General features: G+C 44.4%; 1 protein-coding gene across 4 annotated transcripts; it reads left to right on the plus strand.

Annotated features, from left to right (window-relative positions):
• Window positions 1–398: 398 nt before the first annotated feature.
• Window positions 399–27443, plus strand: LOC310755667 (uncharacterized protein). 4 transcript variants are annotated; one of them, XM_083598958.1, is made up of 6 exons: window positions 399–457; window positions 3354–3580; window positions 10890–11104; window positions 22542–22669; window positions 24432–24578; window positions 26672–27443. In XM_083598958.1, exons 2-6 carry the CDS (start codon window positions 3420–3422, stop codon window positions 26984–26986), a joined length of 966 nt encoding a protein of 321 aa, XP_083455084.1. In that variant the 5' UTR covers window positions 399–457; window positions 3354–3419; the 3' UTR covers window positions 26987–27443. The 4 variants fall into 4 exon arrangements, with proteins under 4 accessions (XP_083455084.1, XP_083455083.1, XP_083455082.1 ...); XM_083598957.1 differs by having other exon boundaries at window positions 417–828; XM_083598956.1 differs by having other exon boundaries at window positions 417–585.

The raw sequence follows: 27443 nt of genomic DNA on the forward strand, positions 1-27443 counted from the left end.
ATTTCTGGTGTCATGAGTCCTAATAAGAATGCCTCCGGTTTTGGGGGGAATGAAGTCTTAAACATTTTCTTTAATTCATTATAAATAAGGACATCCTGTGCTTCATCTTATTTAAAATGTTCAATCTGCTGAGATACTGTGGGGACTTCCCCTCACCCACCCACAATGCTTAAAAAGTAAGGTGTATTCCTATCCCGGCTTCACTGTGTGTGACACTGAGAAAGTTGGGAATGCACTCATGGGAACTTCACAATACCAGTGTGGGAATGAATGACTGCAACATTATTCAGCCACTGTAGTAGAATATATACAGAATATATACAGAGATACATATGAGCAGGTTGATAGCAGGCTGCATCACAGAAGCTTGAACGAAAGATTCTGGAAGGTTCTGCTAAGTGGTCTGATTTGGCATTCTAGGAAGCGGCAGTTGGTTCAGAGTCGCAAATCCATACGAGTAAGAAGGAAGGATTTCCAGATATTTCCATAAGACACTGAGGGCTAATGATTAGCCGTCATGTCACCTTGCTTACTGCCACAGAGGTTTTGAACTGAATCTAGCCATCTCCCCCCAAAAAAGTTCTGGTAAGAAATGGGCTCAATGATACTTGGGCTAAATACCTGGTTTTCAAAATCAATAGATCCTGTGAGAAACAGAAGAAATACAGGATGGAAGGAAGGAAAGAGGAACAGTATTTATCCCTCCCTCCCTCCCTCCCTCCCTCCCTCTCTCCCTCAAAAATAAATATACAGTAGTTTTAAAATTAAACTTGGGAGACCAAAGGCCTAGCACAGGATTGGGTAACCATTTTCTGTCACAGGCTGAAGGTAGGTGCTGCAATTGGCTTACAGCTTTGAATCTTTTAGGATGAGATGTTTTCAAGGTGTTGTAAATGAAACCCAATCAGTAGTTGCATTTGGAAGATTTCACAGCCAACCACCATGACAGGCAGTACTTTTCCAAAGGTGCTCCATGTTTAGTTCTCTTTGCTCTTGCCCACTGTAAGATGCTCTACTCCATGGGTCACAAAGCTCCTCCATTTAACAACATATCCACATCCCAGGTTTTATTCCCAGCATCTCCAGGTAGGGCTGGACATGTTTGAAACTCTGAAGAGCCACTGCCAATCAGTATAACCAAAACTATACCAAATAGACCAATGACACCAGTATACCTGAAGGAGTGTCTCCACCCCCATCATTCAGCCCAGACACTGAGGTCCAGCACTGAGGGCCTTCTGGCGGTTCCCTCACTGTGAGAACTGAGGTTGCAGGGAACCAGGCAGAGGGCCTTCTCGGTAGTAGCGCCTGCCCTGCGGAATGCCCTCTCAGCAGATGTCAAGGCAATAAACAACTATTTTGACTTTTAGAAGACATCTGAAGGCAGACCTGTTTAGGGAAGTTTTTAATGTTTTATGTTTTATCGTGTTTTTAACATTCTGTTGAGAGCCGCCCAGTGTGGCTGGGGAAACCCAGCCAGAGGGACGGGGTATAAATAAATTATTATTATTATTATTATTATTATTATTATTATTATTATTATTATCATCATTTCTTAGAAAGTCTTATAAGCTTCCTGTGTTCCTATTTATAGGACCCTGTTTGGACACAGGGTGTATAGTATGAATTGAATATGACTGGAATGCAAAGGCAACTTGAATTTCAACTGTCATTGACCAGCTGATGCTGCCATCTCCTTACATATGTCCAATATGTAAACACATAGGTTCCTCATCCAGTACAGCTAGTAGCAACCTTTCCAGCACTGAAATTTTTCAGGACAGGTCAGACTTGTATTGCCTAGGGCCAAAGGCATAAGGTGTTTCTAAAGGCCTCTCCATCAGATTTTAGGATATGGGAAAGATTATATGGAAGGAGGCAATCATTTAGGCAGCCTGAACCCAAGTCATTTGGTTATCTAAATATATATATTTGGGTTTTACTTGAAAGTATTGTTACATGATTGCCGTCATTTAAGATGGGGTAAGTTGAAGAATCTACATGACCATAAATAAACAAATAACGGGATTTACTAGATATGATTTTGATTACAGAAATTATGAACCACTTCTATTAATAAATAAGCCCATGACGGGGTGAGCTCCCATTGCTTGGTCCCTGCTCCTGACAACCTAGCAGTTCAAAAGCACGTCAAAGTGCAAGTAGATAAATAGGTGCCTCTCTGGCGGGAAGGTAAACGGCACTTCCGTGCGCTGCTCTGGTTTGCCAGAAGCGGCTTAGTCATGCTGGCTACATGACCCAGAAGCTGTACGCCGGCTCCCTCAGCCACTAAAGCGAGATGAGCGCCACAACCCCAGAGTCGGTCACGACTGGACCTAATGGTCAGGGGTCCCTTTACCTTTACCTTTTAAAGCAACTCAAGTAAATCAACAGCATACTTAAAAGGTAAAGGTAAGGGACCCCTGACAGTTAAGTCCAGTTGCAGACAACTCTGGGGTTGTGACACACATCTCGCTTTACGGGCCAAGGGAGCCCGCGTTTGTCTGCAGACAGTTTTTCCGGGTCATGTGGCAAGCATGACTAAGCCGCTTCTGATGCAATGGAACACCGACACCAGAGCAGCGCATGGAAACACCATTTACCTTCCCGCCGGAGCGGTACCTATTTATCTACTTGCGCTTGACGTGCTTTCAAACTGCTAGGTGGGCAGGAGCAGGGATAGAGCAACGGGAGCTCACCCCATCACAGGGATTCGAACCGCGGCCTTCCGATCGGCAAGCCCAAGAGGCTCAGTGGTTTAGACCACAGCACCACCCACATCCCCCATAGCATGCTTAAAACAGCTAAAAACAACCACAACAATACTAAATGTCTGACCAATTAAGCTACAGTTTAAATATAGCATGGGGACAGTAACAATGTTCATAGTTAGAAGTTCTTATAAAAAGAAATGACTTTGCTTGTAAGTGAAACAAGAGCAAATCATCCTGGGCAGGCAAGCTCAGCAGGTGGGAGAAGCCTGATTCATATATCCCAATCAACCACCAGGAAAAGAGGACAGAATGCAAAGTCTCTATTCGTGATCAGAGGAGGGAGAAAGAGAGGGGTGAGAGGAGGTGTTCTACAAAATATCTAGTTACAGATAGGTAGCCGTGTTGGTCTGCCATAGTCAAAACAAAAAAAAAAATTTCCTTCCAGTAGCACCTTAAAGACCAACTAAGTTAGTTCTTGGTATGAGCTTTCGTGTGCATGCACACTTGGTATCTGAAGAAGTGTGCATGCACACGAAAGCTCATACCAAGAACTAACTTAGTTGGTCTTTAAGGTGCTACTGGAAGGGAAAAAATTTTTTTGTTTTTACAAAATATCTGTCTCTGTCTCCTGTTGCTCAGCTCCCTGGCAAATACTGGTGACGCCATTTTCACGCTGGTTCCTGGAGAGTCCATCGCAAGAGTGTGATGAGCACTGAAGACCTCATGTTTGGTTCAGGATCCGTCATCCTCCACAGCTCCTCTGACAGAAATGCCAGGCTCTGGACGCCAGAAGGAAAATTGGTGCAGGGCCCTGCCCATCCAAAGAGATGGAGCCTGAAAAAACCATCAATATATGCCCATTCCAGGTAAGTTTTCCTTTGCTACAGTTTCAATCATCTTCTCTTGTGGCGTGTCCATATCACTTCGCATTTCTTCCACTCTGTAGAGGTGTGTTGAGCACAAGGATCTAAACAGCAGTCTTCCCACCTGAGAATGTTGAGGGCCAGGGCTGGTCCTCAATCATGGACTGCATATTCATGTGTTCAGTCAAATGCCTGAACATGTCTGTCGCAATGTCTGTGGTATCCTGGCAGAATCCTGTAGAACAGCATTCTTCCATCTTGGCTTCCCAGATTTTGCACTCCAGTTCCCATCACCCATGACTATTGGCTAAACTGGTTGGGGGTGCTGGGAGTTGTAGTCCAACAATATCTAAGGATTTAAGAGTGAAGAACAGTGCTGTAGAGAAATACTGCAGGTATGGAATCAACGTATTCTGCCCTCCACTGTGCCCCAGATGCCTACAAACACTACACGAATGTTATGCATGCTTCTGTATCCATATAACATGTATGCAAACCACATTTCAGCTGCAAACCCTTTCACTTTGTTCAAGTGTCTTGAAGAACTGCTCTATAATAATCTGGAGCTGATAAAGAATACGTTGAATCAATACATATTTGCAGACCCTGTGATTATTATTTTTATAGAGCATTTATGTAAAGAATATATTTATTAAGACCATAGAATATCCTTTTAAAGAGAACAAATAATGTACTAACCTGCATAACTAGGGGCAAAATCAATAAACAATATTAATTTGACCCAGGCAGGCTATCAAAATGCTTTATAGAGCTGACATGATTCAGACTTCTTTATTGTGCCAAAGGTTTGACCCAGGTTTCATAAGGTGCCTGGTTTATCATTTTGAGAGGGTGCCCTCTCTATGAAAACAACCGAGGCTGTGTGTGCACCCGCAGTGTCAACAAATGGAGCCCTATCGTTCTAAGTCCTTTGTGTTCTTTCTCGCAAACTCAGTTGCATCAAGGGAAAATCAGCTCCATATGTTTACAAAGGAAAAGGTCAGTTTAAGGAAACGGTGCCAACAAATGTGCTCTGAGAAGTTTGAATTAAGTCCGTGAACAGACATACAAATATGATTTTCATTCAGAGACACAGAGGAATCCATGAAGTTTTCCCCCCTTTTCCCCCCTAGGAGGCCCCATTTCCCCAAAGGTTTGCTGCTGTTACTCCTCCACATGTTCTCCCTAGCATGGAGATAAGAGGGAGGTACATCCAGCAAGGGACAAAACAAAGCCCTTATGGGTCCATCTTTCCTGCAAGGAAGAGTTGAATACACACCATATATTTAAAGCACAGCCCCACTTCCCATCACAAGAATCCTGGGATAGTTTATCCCTCACAAAGCTACAGTTCCCAGCACCCTTGAGAAACTATAATTCCAGAGATTCTTTGAGGGGGAAATGTGTTTTAAATGTATGCAGTGTACCATGGGTACGCAAACTAGGGCCCGGGGGACAGATCCGGCCCAGTCGCCTTCTAAATCCGGTCCGGGAATCAGCGTGTTTTTACATGAGTAGAATGTGTCCTTTTATTTAAAATGCATCTCTTGGTTATTTGTGGGGCCTGCCTAGTGTTTTTACATGAGTAGAATGTGTCCTTTTATTTAAAATGCATCTCTGGGTTATTTGTGGGGCATAGGAATTTGTTCATTTTTCCCTCTCCAAAATATAGTCCGGCCCACCACATGGTCTGAGGGACAGTGGACTGGCCCCCTGCTGAAAAAGTTTGCTGACCCCTGCTGTGTACGCAGGGGAATAGCAAACTGTGAGGTGAAATCCTTTGCGTTTCAGCCGAAACGACCTCCCACTGAAGGGGCCACAAAACACTGCATTGCCTATAACGGTTGTACAGGATATATAAAAATAGACTGCGCTGTTACCAAAGCCATTGGCAAATTTTATAGCACAACCTTTGAAAATCATCAGGTTTTCAAGTTAATGTTGCCACTAAAAGAGGCCGTTTTAGGATAGCTTGACTGGTTCAGCCACACTGGGCACCACACTGCAGCCCAAAGTCTGCCACTGTTACCAACCAGGTTGTGTAAATTCTTTGTTCAGGAAAGCAGGTCAAGCATGTGTTGTACCATGCATGCTGTGCCCACAAGAAACAAATGGAGCTTTTTCCGTGGGCTCAGTAGGCAGACAGCACAGCATTAAGGTTTTTTTTATTTATTTAAAAACATTTTAAAAACACATATAAAGTTGAATACTAACTGCACAGCTCATAGATATATATATATTTAAAAACAAACAAACACTGAGACAATGTTCTATATCTAACTGTGGGTTGTTTACGCACAAAGAGGCGTTCTGCGTTCTGCAGTGAGATTTTGATCCTGACATTTAAGTGATGAACCTTGAGGTCAAGAGGATTCAGCAAATCCCAAACAGCAAAATCTGAAAAATTCTCAACCTTTTGTAAACTTGCATTTCGGCTCTGAACGTGCTGCTGGCTGTGGGACCTGGAACTCCACGTGCAGCAGCTGAGGAGATTTCTCTGACAGTGAGAGTGCTTCCAAACTGGCAACCTTGCAGAAAGCAAATTTGCAGCACTACCTCAAGAGCACAGCCTAGCCAGGGATCCCACAGACATCCTGCTCCCAAGGCAGTTGTTTTGGGGTTGCTTTTATGTACAAAATGACCCTGCAGTGCTTCCCCTCCCCAAGTTCTTGTTCCAAACTGGCATTTAAACGCGTTGCTCTCTCTGCCATTTTGCTCAAGAAAAGCACTGGAGGGCTTCCCAGGAATAAGAAAAGCAGACACATAGTGGTACGGTGATCTTACTACCCTGGCATTTCCCTCTTAACTGTATGTCCTGTAGCATAGTTTTATCTGCGGGTGAACTTTGCCAAGTCACGTAGGCTCTGCACTTCAAGAGAGGTTATTATTTATGCTCCTAACTGATCCACACATTTCTGAAGAGGATTTAAGCCAGTGGAGGCTACTCCACGAGGACAAATAGGGCAGCGCTCCTCCAGTCTGCCTCCAAGCGGCCCCCACCTGCCTGGAGTGTGAGAAACTCAAGATATATAAGCTAGGTATTTAACACCTGTCAAGCTAGCAAAAATGTACAGAATGATCAGTAAAGCATGTTGGAAATGTAGAATGAAGGATGGAGAATTTTTTCACATGTGGTGGACGTGTGAGAAAATGAAAAAAAATTGGGATATGATTTACAATGAATTGAAAAAAATGTTTAAATATACTTTCCCAAAAAAAAACCCAGAAGCCTTTTTGCTGGGGTTGATAGATGAAATAAGAAAAACAGATCAGAGATTATTCATGTATGCTACGACTGCTGCCAGAATCTTAGTAGCCCAAAAATGGAAAACTCAGGAAATACCAACATTAATGGAGTGGCAGACAAAAATGGTTGAATATGTAGAATTAGCAAAACTGACCCACAGAATCCATAACCAAGAGGAAACAAAGTTCAGAAGTGAATGGAGTAAATTTGTGGAGTATATACATAATAACTGTAGAAGTTTAAAGACTGTAGTAGGACTAAAATAAATCTTATGACATGAAAAGGATGATGTTAAGAATCTGTGAAAAAAGGAAAGATTAATATGAAAACTTCTGAAGGGAGGGAGGGAAGTCCATGCTCGATAGAGCATTGAGAAAATAAGTGTACATAAGATTGTAGAACATTAATGTATTTATTTTGTTTTGTTTGTGTTAAAGAAAACTTAATAAAAAGCATTTTTTTAAAAAAGATATATAAGCTAGGCACCAAATGGGTTTACGGTCGCCAAAACGGAACATCTAGTTGCCATTTGGGGGCCAGATGGCTTGAAAGTTGCATTTTTCAATACGGCTTTTGGGTTCCTGGAATTCGTTCTGGTTGTGCAGATAAAATATCATGGACAGAATTCTAGAGGATGTGTTATTAGTGCATGAAAACAGTCAAGATCCAAGAATCTCCAGGCATGCACCTCCAAATGGTGGAGACATCAGGTGGCATCCTGACACCAGGGCATCTTCACTTGGTCGCAAGTGGCTGATAGGTAAAGGTAAAGGGACCCCTGACCATTAGGTCCAGTCGTGGCCGACTCTGGAGTTGCGGCGCTCATCTCGCTTTATTGGCCGAGGGAGCCGGCATACAGCTTTCCGGGTCACGTGGCCAGCATGACTAAGCTGCTTCTGGCGAACTAGAGCAGCGCATGGAAACGCCGTTTACCTTCCCGCCGGAACGGTACCTATTTATCTACTTGCACTTTGACATGCTTTCGAACTGCTAGGTTGGCAGGAGAAGTGGCTGATAGCCAGGTGCAAAATGTGCCTGCCGAATTTTGAACGCTGCCTGCCTGCCTTCTTTTTTACATCTAGTCCAGAGTGGTGGTGGCGGTGGCACTGCCTGTTGGTTTAAATTTCTCCCCTAGTGATGCATATGGTGGGGCAGAACCACTGAGCCACCCTCTTGACAGTGGTGCTGCTGCTGCTTGCACAGAGAGAGCAAGGCAGGGCAGTGGTGAGGTTGGGGACTCTCGCCAGTGCACCTGACCTCACCCCTGCTCCAACCAGGTAAACAGCAGCAATGCCCACGTCCAGGAGGCCAGTAGCTGTGCAGCCCTCTGCCCCACTGCCCCTCTGCCAATGAAAACCCTGCCCTCGATGACACTATTGCCTGCATTGGAAAATATAAAGGCATAGCCTACCGTATTTTTCGCTCTATAGGACGCACTTTTTCCCCTCCAAAAATGAAGGGGAAATGTGTGTGCGTCCTATGGGGCGAATGCAGGCTTTTGCTGAAGCCTGGAGAGCGAGAGGGGTCAGTGCGCACCGACCCCTCTCGCTCTCCAGGCTTCAGGAAGCTATCCGCAAGCCGTGGGAGAGCTGCACAACTTCGCGCAGCTCTCCCACGGCTAGCGGAGAGCTGCCTGCACCCAGAAGCCTGGGGCGCACTGAGCTCAGCGCCCCCCAGGCTTCGGGCTTCGCGCAGCTCTCCGCTAGCCGTGGGAGAGGTGCGCGAAGTCGTGCAGCTCTCCCACGGCTTGCGGAGAGCAGCCTGTTCTGGGGGCTGGGGTCGGAGGAAGCTCGGGCTTCCCCCGCCCCAGCCCCGTGCCTGGGGGGGGGAATAAAAGTTTTTTTCTTTATTCCCCCCCCCCCAAAGCTAGGTGCACCCTATGGGCCGGTGCGCCCTATGGGACAAAAAATACGGTATGTGCTGCTGTGTGTGGTTTGCTCTACAGCAAGGCAAATAGCTTGAAATGAATTTTTTATTGGTTAAGTGATGTGAGGAAAAGAGTTAGCATCTCTCCTCCTGCCCCTGGCCGCTTGTGTAGTGCTGTGGTCCCAATCTGGATCAGGCCTTCTTGCGACTGCTCTTTGTGGACACTGAAAGAGATGGAGATGTATTCACACACACCTCAGGTATGCATTTCTCATCCATCATTTCAAAGCCTCCTCCAAGCATTGGCGAACCTTGAAGCATTTCTGTAAAGCAGGAGGCGTATTGGATTTGCACGCCATCTATCTAAAGTGTCACCTAACATGTCACCTACCTGACAACTGCACATGTAATCTAGCTAACATTTCATGCTGCAGAGATCCCAGCGTTCCTCTAGCCTGAAGAGCGGTCTGTTTAAATTTATGATCATTATAAATCCCAATGTTCCATATGCCCCTGTATGATTTCTCTATAACACGCCCCATAAGGTTGCCCATTGTTATTCCCATTTAATGGGTTGATAATTGAGGCTGAAAAATCGTGACTTGTCCAAAGTTATCAAGTGACTCTGTAATTGAACTGGGGTTTGATCTCAAGTCTCCGAAGTCCAGTGCATTTATCAACTGGCCCACAAGCTTCTCCCTGCAGAATATTTTACACTGAAAACAACTGCAATTAGTTATAACGTGAAAGCTATTTCTTCTGCAGCCTTCCTCATTATCAAGTCTGGGCTGTGGGGGATAAATGAATTTGTTAAACACACACACACACACACACACACACACACACACAGTGTGACACTTTTATACTATGACAGTAGGTGTAGCTGGGTATGTTCCATATGTACATAGGATCCTTATTTGCTATGCTCCAAAATCTGAACTTAATTTTTTTAGAAAGCAATTATTACGTAGTAGTTATTTATAGAAGTGTGTGTACAGTGCTGATGACAGCATTGAAATGAGAGGGGGGCTGGAGAAGGGGAAACATCAGAAATTGCTGTTTAGTTGAAATGCAAACTCACCTTAGCCTCTTGGGATTTGCAAGTAAGGAAGAGTGCTCCTGTGCTAAGGTCCCGCTTGCAGGTTTTCCACAGGCATCTGGTTGGCCACTGTCAGAAGAGGCTGCTGGACCAGATAGGCCTTTGTTCTGATCCAGCAGGGCTCTGCTTATGCCCTCCAGATCTGTGCTTCCATGCATGAACCTCCATCTCTCTGATACACTGTGAATGCACTCTATGGCATACCCACTTGGCCCTTGTGGCTCCGCAATGCAGGGGCAGGGGCATAAACACAGCCCAACCGTCCGCCTGGTGAATAATAACTGGCCACCATTAAGCGTCTCTTCGTTAAGGAACACCAGGTATAGTACTTGTATGAAATCCCTACAAGGGTACCTGACAACACTACTTGCAAGTGAGTCGTACATACTTAACACATACTTTTTTTTAATGTGCTGTTATTTTTAAATTGCTTATTTTATTTATATTTCGGTTAAACATTCTCTCAGCTCGTGTTCCGTGTTGGCTTTCATTAATCTTTTGAATGACTGCATGAGATGTGTTCTTTGTAAATGGCAAAGCAACCATAAATACAAAATGTAGACGTTTAAGTAAACAATATTTTGTTTGTTCGTTCGTTTACATGAAATGGGATATAAGCATATAAGCATGTGTGTGCGTGTGTGTGCGTGTGTGTGTGTGTTTATTTCACACATATAGTGTGTGTAAAGGTAAAGGGACCCCTGACCATTAGGTCCCGTCGTGGACGACTCTGGGGTTGCGGCACTCTTCTCACTCTATAGGCCGAGGGAGCCGGCGTTTGTCCGCAGACGGCTTCCGGGTCATGTGGCCAGCATGACAAAGCCGCTTCTGGTGAACCAGAGCAGCACACGGAAACACCGTTTACCTTCCCGCCAGAGCAGTACCTATTTATATACTTACGCTTGACGTGCTTTCGAACTGCTAGGTGGGCAGGAGCAGGGACCGAGCAATGGGAGCTCACCCCGTCGCAGGGTTTCGAACCGCCAACCTTCTGATTGGCAAGCCCTAGGCTCTATGGTTTAGACCACAGCACCACCCACGTCCCTGTGTATGTGTGTGTGTGTATAAAACACATTAAATCCCTACCCCCTTTGGATTAGAAACCCATGGAGTCACATCCGAGGCGAGAGAAAAGAGAATAAAAAGAAAAGGGCTTTTGCCACGCTGCCGATCCTTGAGGAGGGACAACTCTTCAGTGTAAATGAACCTCTCAAAAGTACAGAGCAAGATACCCTTGAGCCAGCACAGCATGGGAGCAGCAGCGGGGATGCGGCAAAGGACAGCAAACTGGAGGCCAAGGGGCAGCAGGAGCCAGGTAAGCAAGAGCTTGTAGTGCCTAGAAACTTCCTCACAGAACTGGCATGTATAGCTACTGTAGGAGAATAGTAAAGGACCCCTGGGTGGTTAAGTCCAGTCAAAAGTGACTATGGGGTTGCGGCACTCATCTCGCTTTTCTGGCTGAGGGAGCCGGCGTTTGTCCACAGACAGCTTTCTGGGTCATGTGGCCAGCATGATTAAATTGCTTCTGGCACACGGAACACTGTGCTAAGTGCCAGAGCACACAGAAACACTGTTTAGCTTCCCGCTGCAGCGGTACCTATTTATCTACTTGCACTGGCGTGCTTTCGAACTGCTAGGTTGGCAGGAGCTGGGACAGAGACACAGGAGCTCTGCTTGCAGCTGTTATAGTAACGTGCAGAAAGGCGAGGTCCCTTCCAACTCTACAATTCTATGAGAGAAAGAGGGATCACTCATACCCGACCTCCACACTTTTGTTATCAGGTATGAAAGATTCCTCCTCTGTTGCCCATTGCATGGAGAGATGTCCAGCCCACCTCCCTGCCCCAACAGGGTTTTCCCAAAGAAAACCCACTCTTTAACGCTGAATCAGAATACATGGCAATTCAGGTTTTTGCTCTGACCCACCGGTAAAGAGCAGGTTTTCACGGAGAATGTGCCTGGGCAAAAAAGAAAAAGCACCCAGACAATTGGTAGAGCATGAGACTCTTAATCTCGGGGTTGTGGGTTCAAGTCCCACGTTGGGCAAAAGGATTCCTGCATTGCAGGAGGTTGGACCAGATCAGGGTTTCCCAAACTTGGGTCTCCAGCCGATTTTGGACTACAAATCCCATCATCCCTAGCTAGCAGGACCAATGGTCAGGGATGATGGGGATTGTAGTCCCAAAACAGCTGGAGACCCAAGTTTGGGGAATCCTGGACTAGATGATCCTCGTAGTTCCTTCCAACTCTTCAGTTCTGTGGTTCTATGGACCTGCACTTAGAAATGTGGGGCAAATGTAAGTGTGGGTGAGTCCTCAGTTCACATTTCCCATGTAGCTCTACAAAACATGCACCATGGCATCATCATGCCTTGAGTCTCCCTGTCCCCGGTAAGCAGCCAATGGCACAGGCCGTTACAAATGAAGGGGAGAGAAGATGGCGAAGGAGCTGCTGCTTTCAGCAGTAACTCTCCATAACACACAGTCTCCACGACATGCAGACAAGCTAATCAAATTCCAGAAGGAAAATTGTCTTAGGCACAAATAATAATAATAGAAAAAATCAGCCAGCTCCCAGTGGGTTGTTCTGTTTGTTCCACCAGAGAACAGTCTGCTGGCATAGTTTTTTAAAAAACAACAACAACAACAACCGAGGAAGTCACAGTTCCCAAAGCCTTTGAGAGAAAGGAATGCAGAGTCTCCGTCCAGATCGCAAGTCCTTGTTCATTCAGAACTCTCGTGGCAGCCAGCAGGCAAATATCTGAAATATTAGACATATGAAACGGTAGGATTTCACACCAGGATGGAGTTAGCAACAGATGGTTCTAACAGGCAGACAGCCTCGTGCAACTGCCAAGCTATTCAATAGATTGCAAAGGCCTGACATATTGCTAAGAAACAGACAGGGACCACACTGCAAGGAATGCACAGCTGTAGAAAAGGAGGTGTTTGGGTTCGTTTTGTACAATGCGGTCTCTGGAATTTCATATAAGCCTCCATGGCCATGCAGTATGAAGAATCCCGCTAATAATCATCATAAATAATACACACACACCCCCAAAAATGATTTTTCTCCTTTATGCGTGCTGCCAAAGTCCTCTGGGCACATACGAGCAATATAATTAAACACATACCAAGGAATAAAGGAACACTGCCTGGTGAAATTCTTACCTGGGGAATGCAGAGGAAGGATATACCTACTTGCATTAAACTCAGCTCCTAGCCATTAGCCAGACAGGGAGCTCTGCAATTCTCAAATGCTTGCAAGCCCCTCCTGAGAGATTGTGTAAATTAGTTACACGGATTCGCATAAACACATGTGAGTGTTTCTAGTTGTCCTAGTTAACTCACCACTCCCTGCATCCTATTCTTAATCATTTAATGGGCTAATGGAGAGGATGCTGTACGAAATCTTAAAAAATACTTATTATTTTTCTTAATTAAGAATTGTTACAGGCAGTAGGCTCTGACCATAACATGCATCTCCTCTTCTCTAGTCCTAACTAGTATCTCATGTGCCTCCTTATCACACAGCTTGCCTTTCTTGGTCTTTGTGCTGCCACAAATTATAACTAATAAGGCCACATTTGCACTGTACATTTAAAGCAGCATCATGCTACTTTAAACAGTTCATGGTCCGCCCTCCACGAAGAGCCCTGATTTGTTCAGGTTGCAGAGAGCTACAATTCCCAGAGTTCCCTGGGAAGAGGGATTGACTGTTCAACCACTCTGGGAACTGTAGCTCTGCAGGGGGAATTGGGGTCTCTAAACAACTTTTCGCACCCTTAAGAAACTATAGTTCCCGTGATTCTTGGTGAGAAGCCACGGCTGTTTAAAAAGCAGTATGAAATACTTTGAATGTATGGTGCATACGAGGGCCATGAACAGTGCCAAGCACATTCTAGAAATGCTCTTGCTAGGTCATAATGTTCTTGCTACTAGTATAGCAAGTGCTCAGCGTGAACAGGTGGAGGGGAACTGAGTTCAGAGAGATCTTGGTGAGAATAGGGAAGAGTAAGGAAGGACGGTTGCCACGGATGATTGACATGGAGTGAGCAGTTCAAATAGGGATGCTCACTTGATAAACGTGGAACTATGCTTTCCCCCATTCCCAAGAGGCAATGCAGCAGCTTTAAACTTGTAAGCGCAACGACTGTAGTACATGGGGAGAAACTGCCATTGTAAATACAAATAAAGAGTTTGTGGGGGCCCGCTAGGCCAAAACATTCCTCCCTTGTGAGTCTCCTGCTATTGGCCAGTCTTAAAGTCACCGCTTATCTGCCATCCCAAGCATTTTAAAGCACCATCTCAGTGCTAGGCAACGGAGAGAAAAGCCTTTAAAAAACCCCAACCAATTTCCATGCCTTTACATAAAAGCAGAAGCCAAGTTCCTCTATCCATGTCTGACTCTTCGTGACCCCATGGACCAGAGCACACCAGGCACTCCTGTCTTCCACTGCCTCCCGCAGTTTGGTCAAACTCATGCTGGTAGCTTCAAGAACACTATCCAACCATCTCGTCCTCTGTCGTCCCCTTCTCCTTGTGCCCTCCATCTTTCCCAACATTAGGGTCTTTTCCAGGGAGTCTTTTCTTCTCATGAGGTGGCCAAGTATTGGAGCCTCAGCTTCAAGATCTGTCCTTCCAGTGAGCACTCAGGGCTGATTCCCTTAAGAATGGATAGGTTTGATCTTCTTGCGGTCCATGGGACTCTCAAGAGTCTCCTCCAGCACCATAATTCAAAAGCATCAATTCTTCAGAGATCAGCCTTCTTTATGGTCCAGCTCTCACTTCCATACATCACTACTGGCACAGATTGCCTTAAATACTGTTTTGTGGGTCTATGAGTCACCTGTCTTTATCCTATATTTAATGGGTTGGCCAAAAACACCTTTGTGAACGTGTGTGTTAAAACACAGATTAGTGCTGCATCCACACGGCTATTTGGATGGATATATAGCAGGCCTTATCTCAACAGTGAAAGGCAAAGTCTGTGCCAGCTGTTTAACAGGGAGGAAAAGCTATGCTACGCCCCTCCTTTGCACTGTGCAGTTCAAGACACTGTTATCTGGAGATTCTTCTGCCTTCTCAGCCAAGAGAGGCTGTAATCCTGGGCAATTGCACTTAATTCAAGTGCGGAGGCTATTACTGGAAAATTGGGAAGAGAGGCTGCTGCTCCTCAACATTTCGGGTGGTGTTGTTTTTTGCAAAGGAAATTATTTAAAAGCATTCAGACAAAAATATTATTTGTTGTTTTTGCAATGCTTAGTGTTCTTGAAAGTCAGAAGTCGGTCATTTCTTCCTACTTTCATGAAAACAAAAAAGCGGCTAGTTTTTAAGCCTGGGTTTGTGTGGTTGTTGGTTGTTGTTTTTTCCGAAGAGAACCATCAGTGGAAGAAAGTGTTGCGAGAGGAGTTTCTTATATCTGCTGGATTATTTTACATTTATACAATTATCGTTCTCATTAAAAATAAAAATTGGGGCCAAATAAAACATCATGCCCATACTGCTATTACTAGCACCAAGGGGAGGAGATATTCTCTACTTTTTCTGCTCTGCAATTAAGATGCAGTTTCAGCAGGAAGGCTATTCAGATCTTTTAAAGGGCGAAAGAGGAAAGGCTTGCTCTCTGTGTGTGTCATCTTCAAGGCAGCCACGTGTGGCTGCTAATTAGTAGTAGTTGTAGTAGCAGAAATTGGCCTGTGAAAGATTCTAGTCACACATCTCTGGTGTCAGTTCTTGTTTGACCTTAAGCCTTGGATGTGCATAAGCGAATTGAACATTAAGGTATGTAAGATTTGATCAAATCCAAGTTTGCCCTGACCACCCCTTTCAGTCTGTCAGCCCTAACTTTATTTTATGCAGCTATTTAGATCATTTTGCAGGCCGCCTGCTGTTAGCTCTCTGTCCTGGGGCTGGACCAGTTAGGGTGGGGAAGCTTAAGCATTTTACTTTGTGGCCATCAATGCAAAACCCGCTGTGGTGAAAGGATAACAATTAAGAGAAGGAACTCAGCCCAAAACAACTGGCCTCAGTGCGTACGGAAATCCAAACTCACTTAAGTATATAAACAGCTTCGCAGAGTCAAGAATCCCTTAACATATACTTTAGAAACTGGAAAAGATATATAAGTGGCAGGCAGTGGGTAATTTATGAAATGTGTAACCTCAAGGTTTTTTGTCATGATAAACCAGCTGAGATGTTTGTTGTTTACCAGGTTGTAGTGAACGGAGGGTTGCAACACCTCTGCCCTGATATCTTATGAGGGCAGACTATAAACACAGTGGTACCTCGGGTTACAGATGCTTCAGGTTACAGACGCTTCAGGTTACAGACTCCGCTAACCCAGAAATAGTACCTCGGGTTAAAAACTTTACTTCAGGATGAGAACAGAAATCGTGCGTTGGCGGCAGCAGGAGATCCCATTAGCTAAAGTGATACCTCAGGTTAAGAACAACTTCAGGTTAAGAACGGACCTCCATAACGAATTACGGTAAGTTCTTAACCCGAGGTACCACTGTACTTATATAAAGAGATGCAAATAAGTAATTAAACATTACTGTTTTGTAACTAGAAACAATTGCAAAGGGCATGTGAGTCTCTCACATTATAAACTGAAGGACAGAGGCTCCTCACCCTCCAGGAAATCTGAGGATGGAGAAATACAATTCAAGAAAACTGCCTGTTCTTATTTGTCAGGCTTGAAAGGGGAGCCTGTGATGACTCTCTAGCAGCTGTCTTTTCTCTCCATGAAATGTAGTCAGACAAGGCCGCCCACTCCCATGTAATGGGTTTATGTTCCCCCCAGTCTTCATTTTGCAGTTAGAACCCTAGCTGCCTGTTGGCTCTTCTTCCACCTTCCTCCACTTGCCAAGGCAAACTCAATCGCTGCCTCCCAAAACTGAGAGAAAGTACACCCTAAAAGAGTGCTTCCCCTGCTCATTGGAGCCAATAGTGTGACAGGGATGTTGCCTGGCCACAACCTAGAAAGCTAGTTGATCTAATTCTGTAATGGGACACCAACAAAACGACCTCTACTGCAACATCTATGCAGTACTTCTTAATCCAGCCTGCAGGAGCAGCTGTGATGAGGAGAGTAAAAGTTTGTTCTTCCAGTTTTAAACAAGACACAGTTTCCTGTGTTGTCCAAGCTCAGAGAACAGTGGTTTGCTCAACTCAACAAAGTACAGTTTCCCCCACTGGCAACTGTGTTTTGTTTAAAACTGGAAATGAAAGCCCACAATCTCTTGCCCCTAGCTGTAAAAGATGGAGCACACAAATCTGAGGCTTGTGCCATTTGTGGTAATGGGAAACCTTGGTTTCCTGTTACGTCTGAACCAAGCCTATGTCTCTGCTTATGGTAAATGAAGCCTGATTCCTGACCCCCATCCGAAAATGTATGTAGTTTCACAAGCGAATGTTACTTACTGTTTGTAAGTTCAATGCTTAACGAAACAAACTGCCAAGCGTGACAGGAGCTAGGACGTTATCTCAATTGAAATTTTAGCCAAAAGCAGGCATTCTCAGGTGCTATTCAGAGGAAACAGTGAAAAATATCATGGCAGATATTAAATGAAGAGTGTTGTGAACTGTTGGTTTATGAAGTCTAGACGGGTGGGAGGGTGTTACCTCTGCATAGCCCATTGTTTCAAACTCATTTCATATCAGAAGCATCTGAAATGAGAAATGAAAAAGGGGGGATATCTAATTCCCTTGTTCAAACAGATACACTGCATAATTTTCTCTTTCAAAATCCCATCTTCAAACATCGCCTTGGAGATCAGCCGCTGCCTGTCTTTCACACAAATCATAACATGATTAATCTATTGACACTCAGTCTATCTTTCGCCGTCAATCACCTGCATCTGCTTTTCTCTGAGAAAACAACCTGAATGTTGTAAAAATGCTCATTCCTCTTGGAACAGAATGTATTTGCTGAGCATCCTTGAATAGTCATTGGCCCATTATGGCAGGGACAAGGAAGGCATTGTCGGACCACAGGCCCATCTACTCCAGCATCCTATTCTCACAGTGGCCAAGCAGGTGCCAGCAAGAAGCCTGGAAGTACTACATGAACACAACAGTATTCTTCCCCCCTCTTGATCTCCATCAACTGCTACAGAGAGACATACCACTTCTGATAAGTACATAATCATCATGATTAGCATTACAGATAGCATAAATTTGTCTAATGCCATTTTAAAGCCATCCAAGCTGGTGGATATCATTAATTACATCTTTTGGTAGAGAATCCCATAATTTTACTAGGAAGTTTAATGTGAATAAGTACTTACTTTGTCCTGAATCTTTCAACATTCATCTTTGCTGGATGGCCCCAGATTCTATTGTTAGGAGAGAGTGTTTTTGTACATAGCATGCGTAATTATAAACTGTAGCATTTTCATTTTACTTGCTTTTTTCTGAAGTAAAAAAAAAGCCTTATATATTGCAACCTTTCTTCACAGGAGAGCTGCTCCAATCCCTTGATTATTTTGGTTGCCCTTTCCTACAACTGCGATATTATTATTATTATTATTATTATTATTATTATTATTATTATTATTTTATTATTATTATTATTATTATTATTATTATTATTATTATTAATTATGCAGTGACCACAAGTGCACACAGTATTCCAAGTGTGGTTGCACTGTGATATCTGCAGTTTTAATTTCAATCCCCTTTTCCTAATGTTCCCTAGCATGGAATTTGGCTTTTTCAAAGCAGCCACACACTGGATCGACAGTTTAATCAGGCTAGGCACCATGCCTCCGATATTTGTTTCCCGATAAGCCATTGCAAACTGCACAGAGCAAACACGTCTCTTTGTCTCCAGTTTCCAACCTGCTTCCAGCTCACTCACACACAACTCTGCCTATTGTTCTCCTGTGTAGCAGCAGGGTGAGGAACGGCCACCCATTTGCTCTACGGCACAGAGCAACTTCTTTGGATATGTAAACTGCGGTACTTAACTTGCCAGCCAAAGTCATCACCTTCACAAAGGAACTGGTTTGGCTGCTTCCCTCTGCCATGCACACAGGATGACAGGTTTAGAAAGGGCACAGGGTATGATCCAGATTACCCACCCACCCCACATACACATTTCTCCTAACAATGAGTTACAAACCCAAAACAGTTCCCTAGCGGACCCTGCATCTTATACCCCTCCGCGGTGAAAACTGTCCCTTTATCCCTCCTCTCTGCTTCCTGTTCTTTCACTGGTTTCTGATCCATAAGAGGACTTGTCTTCTTATCCCATGTCTGCTAAGCTTACTCAGAATGAGCGGCTTTTATCAGAAGCTTTTTGAAAGTATAAGCGGCGGTATGGAAGTATAACCAACAAGTAAACAACTGCATGAAAATCAGACCTGCTGCAAGCAGCAAACAAGTGAAAGAAGCACATGTACAAGGGGTGCAAGGAGGCCTGAAAAACCCACCCTGTGCTGATCTGTGTTGAAGGGAATCAGCACCGGGTGAGTTTTCCAAGCCCCTCTGCTCCCATCTTTTGAAGCTCTGCTGGAATTCCAAGGGTGCCCATGTCTTGCAAAGCCTGCCTGGTGCTGATCCTTTCCATCTCTGATCCAGAAGGTGCAACACATGGGAAGCCTTGGAAATCCAGTGTAACTTCAAAGGAGGGGCGTGGGGATGCTCCCAGGTTGCAGAAGAATTCTCCCCTCCCTCTCCATGCTGCTGTTACCTTGCTAAGTGACGGGGGGGGGCAGGTCCTGGATTTTTAAACTTGCTGCAGCACCAGTGGGAGGGGACCAAGGGGAGAAATAATTATTTCTCCTCTTCCTGCTGTTGTATAGAGTCACCGGCAGAGGGGTTTGTTGCTTGAGGGAGGAGGAGGGGATTTGTTCTCTAGCACCCACCCCAAGCACCTTTTGTTGTGTGTGTGTTTTAAAGAAAATAATAAATTGTTATTTATACCCTGCCCTTCCCGATTCAGAAAACTGGGCTCAGGGCGGCTAACAACAAATTTAAAACACTCAATTGATGCAACTAAAAATAGCATAAAATACAGTAAAAACGTGAATAACAATAAATTCAGAATTCAAAAATCAATTTAGGGGGGGGAATCCATCCAATAAACATTAGATGATCAAAAGTGATGGGCAGGCCTTGAGTTTGCCCCTCTTCACGATTTGTAATGGAATTTATTGCATAACATTCGATAAAATTTGTCACTTGAAGCTCACAGTCAGGGAGACGCACCGGCCACAAGTGACAAAGCTGGATCTAAGAGTGCATACCCAAGCTACATACCTGCTCCTTCGGGGGCAGTTTGAGTCCTTCCAGAACAGGTTGTCTCCCCAGACTCAAGAATAGCCCACCAACAGCACCACCATCTCATCAGGATTCAACTTCAGTTTATTGGCTTATAGACCTCATCCAGCCAATTACTGCCACCAGGCACTGATGGAGGTAAACATGGATATACCTGCAGCATCTTCAGATCGCCTGCACTGAGATCTTTGTGACCTTGTCAATAACTCAGCCAGGCACGCTATCTTATCTCCCAACTAATTGGTATGCCTGGAACGAGTCGAGAAAATTAGGGGAATTATGCATGAGTTTAAAGCTATTGTTGGTAGACTATTTGCTTCCATTGTCTCACAGGCATTCTGCTTGTATCCCGTGAAAGCATGTGGGGTGTGTCAGCTCCTTTGCTGTCAAGCAGTAATGGGCGAGTTCTTCCCAGACTGATTTGGAATGGATTAACTAACTAAAACAATTTCCAAGATAAATTGTTTTCAGTAGATCGAATGATGTGCCAGGCTAAAGTTCAGGTCCACCATGTTCCTGATGGTGTTATCTGAAGCATCATGGGGTCTATAAACCTCCCCAGACCAAATCTTCTGCCAACAGCACCCTCTCCCTTTTCCTGAACCGTCTTTATCTTGCTGCAGTGAGGGGCTCACAGCTGGAGCCTCTGCTAGACCCTATGTGCTGCCAAGAGCTACTGAGAATCATGGGGACTATATGACTCCTACTGAAGAGTCCTTATGCCCACCACTGACTAGTAAGTGTAAGTCAGGGGAAAGGCAGCAATGGCAAAACCTCACCAGATCTTTAGATTAAAGCAATCACCTACCAGGCTCACCCAAAATTAAGAGCTGACTCAGTATCAGCTCACAGGAGTGTTGAGTTACTGAAATTAATATTTCAAATCACTTTCCCAAATAAGTTTCAGTGCCACCGCTTAGCAAACAATATTTATAGATCCAGGATGCAGAACAAGAACACCTGACTGGGACATTTCTCAGGCTCTAATTGGGAGGACAAATTGGGGGTAAAGGACAAGGTGAAGAAAAAAATATCCCTGAACTCAACTGTAAGTTAATGCCAGTTCACAGAAGTGAAGGGCAATATACAGATGATGGACACTAGACACAAGAGAGTGCCCATCATTTGCAGTGAATACAGAAAAGGGGGATCTTGAATTTGCCAAGCTGAACATCTCCAAATGCTGGACACAGATGATATTTCCTTTCCTTAATTAGGCTGGTAACAGCTTGAATCAATATTAACACATGCAGAGACTGGCGAATAATTTCCCACCTGCAGCAAATATAATGATGTCCCCAAAGTCAACATGACAACTGGCATGAGGAATGTTTCACAGCGGTCAGAAAGATTAATCAATATAATAAGAGGTGTGATTTTGTTTTGTTTTGTGTGTTTCTTCATAAGCCACAGAATGTGCTGCTGTGAGCTGCATTCCACTGTTTAGTGCCAGCCAGGTAACATTGGGCAGAACTTCATCTGCCTTGAAGAACTAAAGTCTCTGGGCCTTTTTAATAACTGCTTTAGTGCTTTATGCATCCTATTTCCACCAACAATATAAAAAGATAGGAAGCTGCCCTCTGCTGAATCTGACCATTGTCCCTCTAGCTCAGTCTTGTCAACATTGACAGGATTTCAGACGGCGTTGTCTCTCAGCCCTATCTGGAGTTGCTGGGAAATGAACCAGTGACCTTCTGCAGGCAAGGCTGATGCCCTCCCATTCAGCTATGGCCCTTCCCCAAGATATGTGGTCAATATCTTTGTGAGGACGCTGGGCAAATCTTTCTGCTGGACACTTCTGACTTATTTAGGGGGAGCAGGTGGGACGCAAGTAGGTGTGCAGGTCCTACAAGTCCCCCACCACCAACATGAGCATCCTTGCCTTTCCCCAGGTTTGCTTGTTCCTAACTAGCTCTGACATTCCTGATTTTCTCGCCAAATTGAAGATGTTCTTTTTCCATGCGCGCACGCACAAACACACACCAATATTACGAGGAGCCCAAGCACAGAGGCCGGGGGAAAGACACTTTATCCAAACCCAGGCAGTAAGAGCATCAGAGTGTGATGAGCAGGCACCATCATAACTAAACACATTGAGATCCCACTTCTGCCACTAACTCAGGAGGAGAGCAAGGGGCAGTTGTGAGTACAGGCTTAGAGACTTGAAGGGTAAAGAAGGCAGCCATGAGTTGCTTGGTATAGGAGCTTCTCCCCCCTCCCCAGAGCTGCTTGCTTGCCTGATTGATTTTAATAAAAGTTATATAAGGTAAAGGTAAAGGGACCCCTGACCATTAGGTCCAGTCGTGACCGACTCTGGGGTTGCGGCGCTTATAATAAAAGACCTGTAAGCCGTTTACAATAAACCAATGTCCATAAACAGACTCGCTCATCAAAGCTTGATGGCACAGTAGTAGCAAAATATATTGTGCACCTCCTACTACATCCCAGGCTGCTTTCTTTCCTCAGAGCCTCAGCTACCCAGAATTGACCGTCCTCGACAAGCGTCTCCCAATCAGGCTCCTTCAGAGGACACGGCGCAAAGCCGACTGAAAACACCCCCGCTAAGCAGCATCCTAGGGCAAAGAAAGCACGAGGTAACAGCACTGACGATAGCATTTGCTCTTCCTGCTGTCTCTGATCCTGATCTGACTCACACACGCACACCCCTCCTTCCCCAGTGTAGGTTAGAATTCAGGTCAAGGTTAAGGGCTTCTCATATAAGCACTGGTTAATCAAAGGGGCTCCACATGATAATGAAATTTTACCGAGAGTAAGCCAGCTTTGATCCAGAGAACTGCACATATCAATCCATGTGCCAAAGTGAGGTTTTGGGTTTGGGTTTCTTGAGTGCCACCCCCTCTCCTGAATCCTCTTTTGAAAGTGAAAGAAACCTTAAAAGCCAATTGTGATATGGCGTTGCTGTGCATAATATACCGGGATGTGCGCAAAAGATAATGCTTCGTTCAGAGTCTGCTTCAGCACTTGAAAAACGAGGCCACTTCATCTCATATTGCTTTCGGTATCTTCAGTTTGAGTCAAAAGTAGAACCTCACTTTGGAAATGTGAGGTTTTGTATGTCCCTCTCCCCCATTAACCAACATAGGGAGATGAATAAATAGTATCTCATTTTTACTTTTGGATAGCAGTGGATGAAACTTGCAGGCATATAGCCCCTTCTGAGGAGGTGAAGCCTGCCAAATTTCTGACAGATGGGGGGGGGCAGGGAGCTGTACAAAGGGAGTCAATGGTTTTTCTGCAAGTAGTTTCACTCTCCCCATCCCACACATTGTGAGGGGGGGGGGCATTTGTATGGAAATGGACTAAAAGCCTAGACTTGTCCTTGGGTAAGTAACCTGCAGAATCTCAGATAGATAGGTGCTGTGGTTATGGGACTGAGGAGTTAGGAGGAATGAAGACTTGTTCTGTTCTGCCCTTTGAAAGCAATGTGATTGGAAGGAGGAGAGGAGAGCCCAGGCAATGTTATTGCCTTGCTATTGGAAGCTAGAACCTTCAGCTACAAAACTATACTATACCTCCACTGCCTCCTACCTCCTCTACCTGCCTCATACTTTAAGAGCTTGGAAAGAAAATGTAAGCATTTCTAAGAAATACTACGAGACTCGCTCTCTAAGATGGATCAAAGGAGCGTCACAACTCACTTGCAGCCATTTTGGAGAAGTCCTGCTTTGCCATAGCCTGAATCCCTCCATCAGCACTTCCAAGCTCCTCGCCTGATCACAAAATGACACCACAACTCCTCTGTTTATATTACAGCTGTATTTCTAGGGTTTCCAAATCTTGAAACCTCTTTGGAAGCAGCCTCACTAGATCAGAACCAGCAGCATTCACATCTGCCTACTGGCCCAGAAAAATGCAGATAATGTCAGTAGGGGTGATCTCAAGGTTCACTCTAAATCTCTTGTTGACCAGCTAGGGGTGTGTGTGTGTGTGTGCACGCGTGCATTAAAACAAATAAATGCATTTAGGATTCCAAGGGGGCAGGTATACCCCTTGCCCTGCCCTGCCTCCCATGATTTGTGTTGTTTTTTAAACAACAACAATCAAACATCTCCCCTTAAGAAGAATATTAGCACAGAAAAGCTATAACCATTCTTGCTGGTGTGCAGCTTGTTCTGTGGTGTGTGTTTTTTTAACGTGGGGTGAGCATTCAGAAATGGCGCCACCTGAAGCGATACAATCCTCCGGACTTTGCCAGCTCCTTCTTGCTATATTTGTGAACCAGGCCTCACTCTGCCTCCGACTGACAGATATGACAGCTCATGCGTCTTTCTTTCTTTCTTTCTTTCTTTCTTTCTTTCTTTCTTTCTTTCTTTCCTTGTCCAATTTTGACACCAGAGCTTTTTCAAACACAATCTGGAAGAAGAATTCCTGCAAAGAATAGCTAGGAGGACAGTCCGCCGACATCTGTTTGGAGAAATCAATCCCCACAAAGTCAACCGGTTCGGGGCAGGCTGTTCACCTTTCCATGCGCTGGCAACTACGGTATGTAACACATGCTTCTAGAGCCCCTTGGCTTACCTGCTTTTCTGACCGGCTTGCCTCTAGTCCTTTGTTGGCCTTTTACAGCTGTCTCTTGAGTTGACATGTGAGTTTCATTACATACATAATTATTACAGTTTGTTATTTGATAACCTGAGCAGGTCAAAACTCCTAGCGTCATGTTATCATATTAGTCTCATAAATCTTTGGTGCTTAGCATGTTAGGCTATTACTAAAGCAAGTGTGCCTATCGGCGTGGAAGACATCACTTAGGCTAGAAACTTGGCCCAGAGCAAGAGTTCTGTGTCAGGCCCCTCATAAAAATGTAGTTCTCCTTCCTCTCTTCCAGCCCTCTTACTTTAATCCTGTTGCTTTATGGCACTACAGCCCAGCCACATGAAATGCCAAGCTGCGTTGATTTCACTGCGACTTTGAGTTAGTGCTCTCAGAATGGCAGTTTGATAGATTTATGAAAGATTTAGAAAACTTATTGATTGGAATATTTGTGTGAGATTGTATGGGAAAAATATAGAATAACAGATACAATCTTGCTTAAAATGTATATAGGAAGTGCAGTGTAAGCGATGGAAGTCAATCAATTAAATTTTATTATTATTTTCATACTGAGATATTTGTAGAATAAATTTGGAAGAAATTCTTCCAACTTTTCTTCTTCTTTGTTTCTCTTTATTTTTTTCTTTTCTTCTTTTTTCCTCTTTTCTTCTTTTTTATATATGTGTGCTTATCTGAAATATATATGTATGTATTTGCGATATTTTGCTTATATTTTGTAATAATTATGTTAAATAAATTAAATAAAAAGAAAGGAAGAAAAAGAGAGTTGCTTCCCACCGTCGGCTGTGAGCAGACTTCCACAATTTACAGTTCACGTGAGCAGCCTAGCTGTGTGAACGGAGCAATAATACTGAATCTGCATACTCAAACAAAATGGCATCTCCAGTTCTGTAAAAGAGAAAATTCTGATCCCCTCCTCCCTGTGCACAGGAGCTGTGAGTTTGCAGCTCCATGGTTATGTACCATGCTTACACAAGTAGGCCAGTCTTCTGCAGGAGTGAGCCAACAGTTCTGCATGGAAACAGATGGTAAAAATGCATTTGACTTCAAACGCACCCTTTCTCTTCTCTTCCATATATATATATATGCTTTTCTAGATGTTCCCCAACCAAGAGCTAAACTAGATACCTGCACTATAAATTAAAGCAGGATCATGCCACTTAAAACAGTTGTGGCTGCCCCCAAAGAATCTTGGGAACAGCAGGCTGTTAGAAGACCCTTGCTCCCTCTCAGAGCTACAGTTCCCAGAGTGGTATAACAATTAACCCCCGCTTCCAAGGAAACTCTGGGAATTGTAGCTCTGTGGTGGGGAATAGGGATCTGCTAACAACTATCAGCAGCCTTAACAAACTCAAATCCCCTGGATTCCTTGGGTGAAGCCATCACTGGCTAAAACAGTATGATGATGCTTTTAATGGATAGTGCAGATAGGGCCATAGTAATCACCTGGGTGCAAATAATGTGTGCTTTCCTCCCTTTTTTGCTATGCAAATAGCAGTGCCAGGGAAGTCTGAGCAGCCTTTAGAGTATAGACCAAGGGGCTAGTGAGACTGGGGGGGGGACCACTAGCATAAGAGCATAAATAGTCCTGCTAGATGAGTCCTATGGCCTATCTAGTTCAGCATCCTGTTCTCTCAGTGGCTAAGCAGATACCCACAGGAAGCCTGCAGGCAGAACCTGAGCCCAAGAGCACTCTCCCCTTCTGTGGTTTCCATCAACTGGTATTCAAGAACCATGAAGGCAGAGCATAGACATCATGGCCAGTAGCCATTGATAGCTGTATCGTCCATGACAATCCCAAAAAAAGGAACACCACTCCAAAGCTGCTATTTCTATTTCAAGGAAAGATCAGGCTTTTAACTGCACATTAAATTGCATTCATGGAATTAGCATAACGTCTACTCTGACCCTAACTGGCTGTAAGCAGCTCAGAATAGGGATTTGCACTCTATACGCATTGATCATGCTATGTCCTCCATCATGATCCTCCCTTCAAATATGGCCTCTGCAATCCTTTGTAGGAGATGGAGACTTTCACCTTGCCCAGCAACTTACCCATGACTGCACGGATGGTGAGCAAGGGAATCGTTTGCACCTCAGAGTCCGACTTAAAGTCCATGCAGCTGACATTCCCAGAGCTGGATGAAGTGTCTGCAGAAGAGCCCAAGGCAAGTGACAGGAAGAAACCACCGGATCAAACCAAAAAGGCTAAGCTGCCCCCCTTGGTTAAAGCTTCAAGATCTCGCCTCTCTGAAAACAAGAAGACTTCAGGTTGCCGTCTTCCCTCGGTTCCTGCTGTAATTGCATCTGCATCACTAAAGTGGGGAAAGTTTTAATAACTTCTTAAGGCTGCTGACATGGATTCCATCAAAGCATGCCCTAGTGTTCTGGTCTTGGTATCTGGTACAGACCACAAATGTTCAGACACTCTGAAGCCAAGCACTTCTTTGGTACATGAACATTGCAGGGAAAGAATATCTGTATATATCGAATCACCAGTGGAGGGGGAGAAATCTAAATGTTCCATTAAAGAAAGTACCATGGGCCTCTTTGGTGGGCAAAACTGAAACCATTTTAATCTGTTGCATGAGCTACCAGGGTAAAGCAAGGATGTTTCTCTAAGGGTGCAAAGTACACCTTTTAGTCTGAATTTGGCACTTGTGGATGTTGTCCAGGAGGGATACAAAACTGAAGAGTGTGGGGTGGGTGTTGAGGATATAAATGCTAACTAATATGTTTTATTTTTGAATTACAGACTTGGGAAATATTAAAAGCAATTTAATTTGTGAAGAA

Source organism: Podarcis filfolensis (assembly GCF_964270895.1).
Source record: "Podarcis filfolensis genome assembly, chromosome: 2".
Classification (NCBI taxonomy): domain Eukaryota; kingdom Metazoa; phylum Chordata; class Lepidosauria; order Squamata; family Lacertidae; genus Podarcis; species Podarcis filfolensis.

Bases quoted from the DNA above. Each gene is read 5' to 3' on its own strand.
- LOC310755667 (XM_083598958.1), top strand. From the start codon at position 3,420: ATGAGCACTGAAGACCTCATGTTTGGTTCAGGATCCGTCATCCTCCAC. The intron at 3,581-10,889 runs GTAAGTTTTCCT...CCTTTGGATTAG, and splicing joins TCAATATATGCCCATTCCAG to AAACCCATGGAGTCACATCC. The intron at 22,670-24,431 runs GTAACAGCACTG...TTTTGACACCAG, and splicing joins TAGGGCAAAGAAAGCACGAG to AGCTTTTTCAAACACAATCT.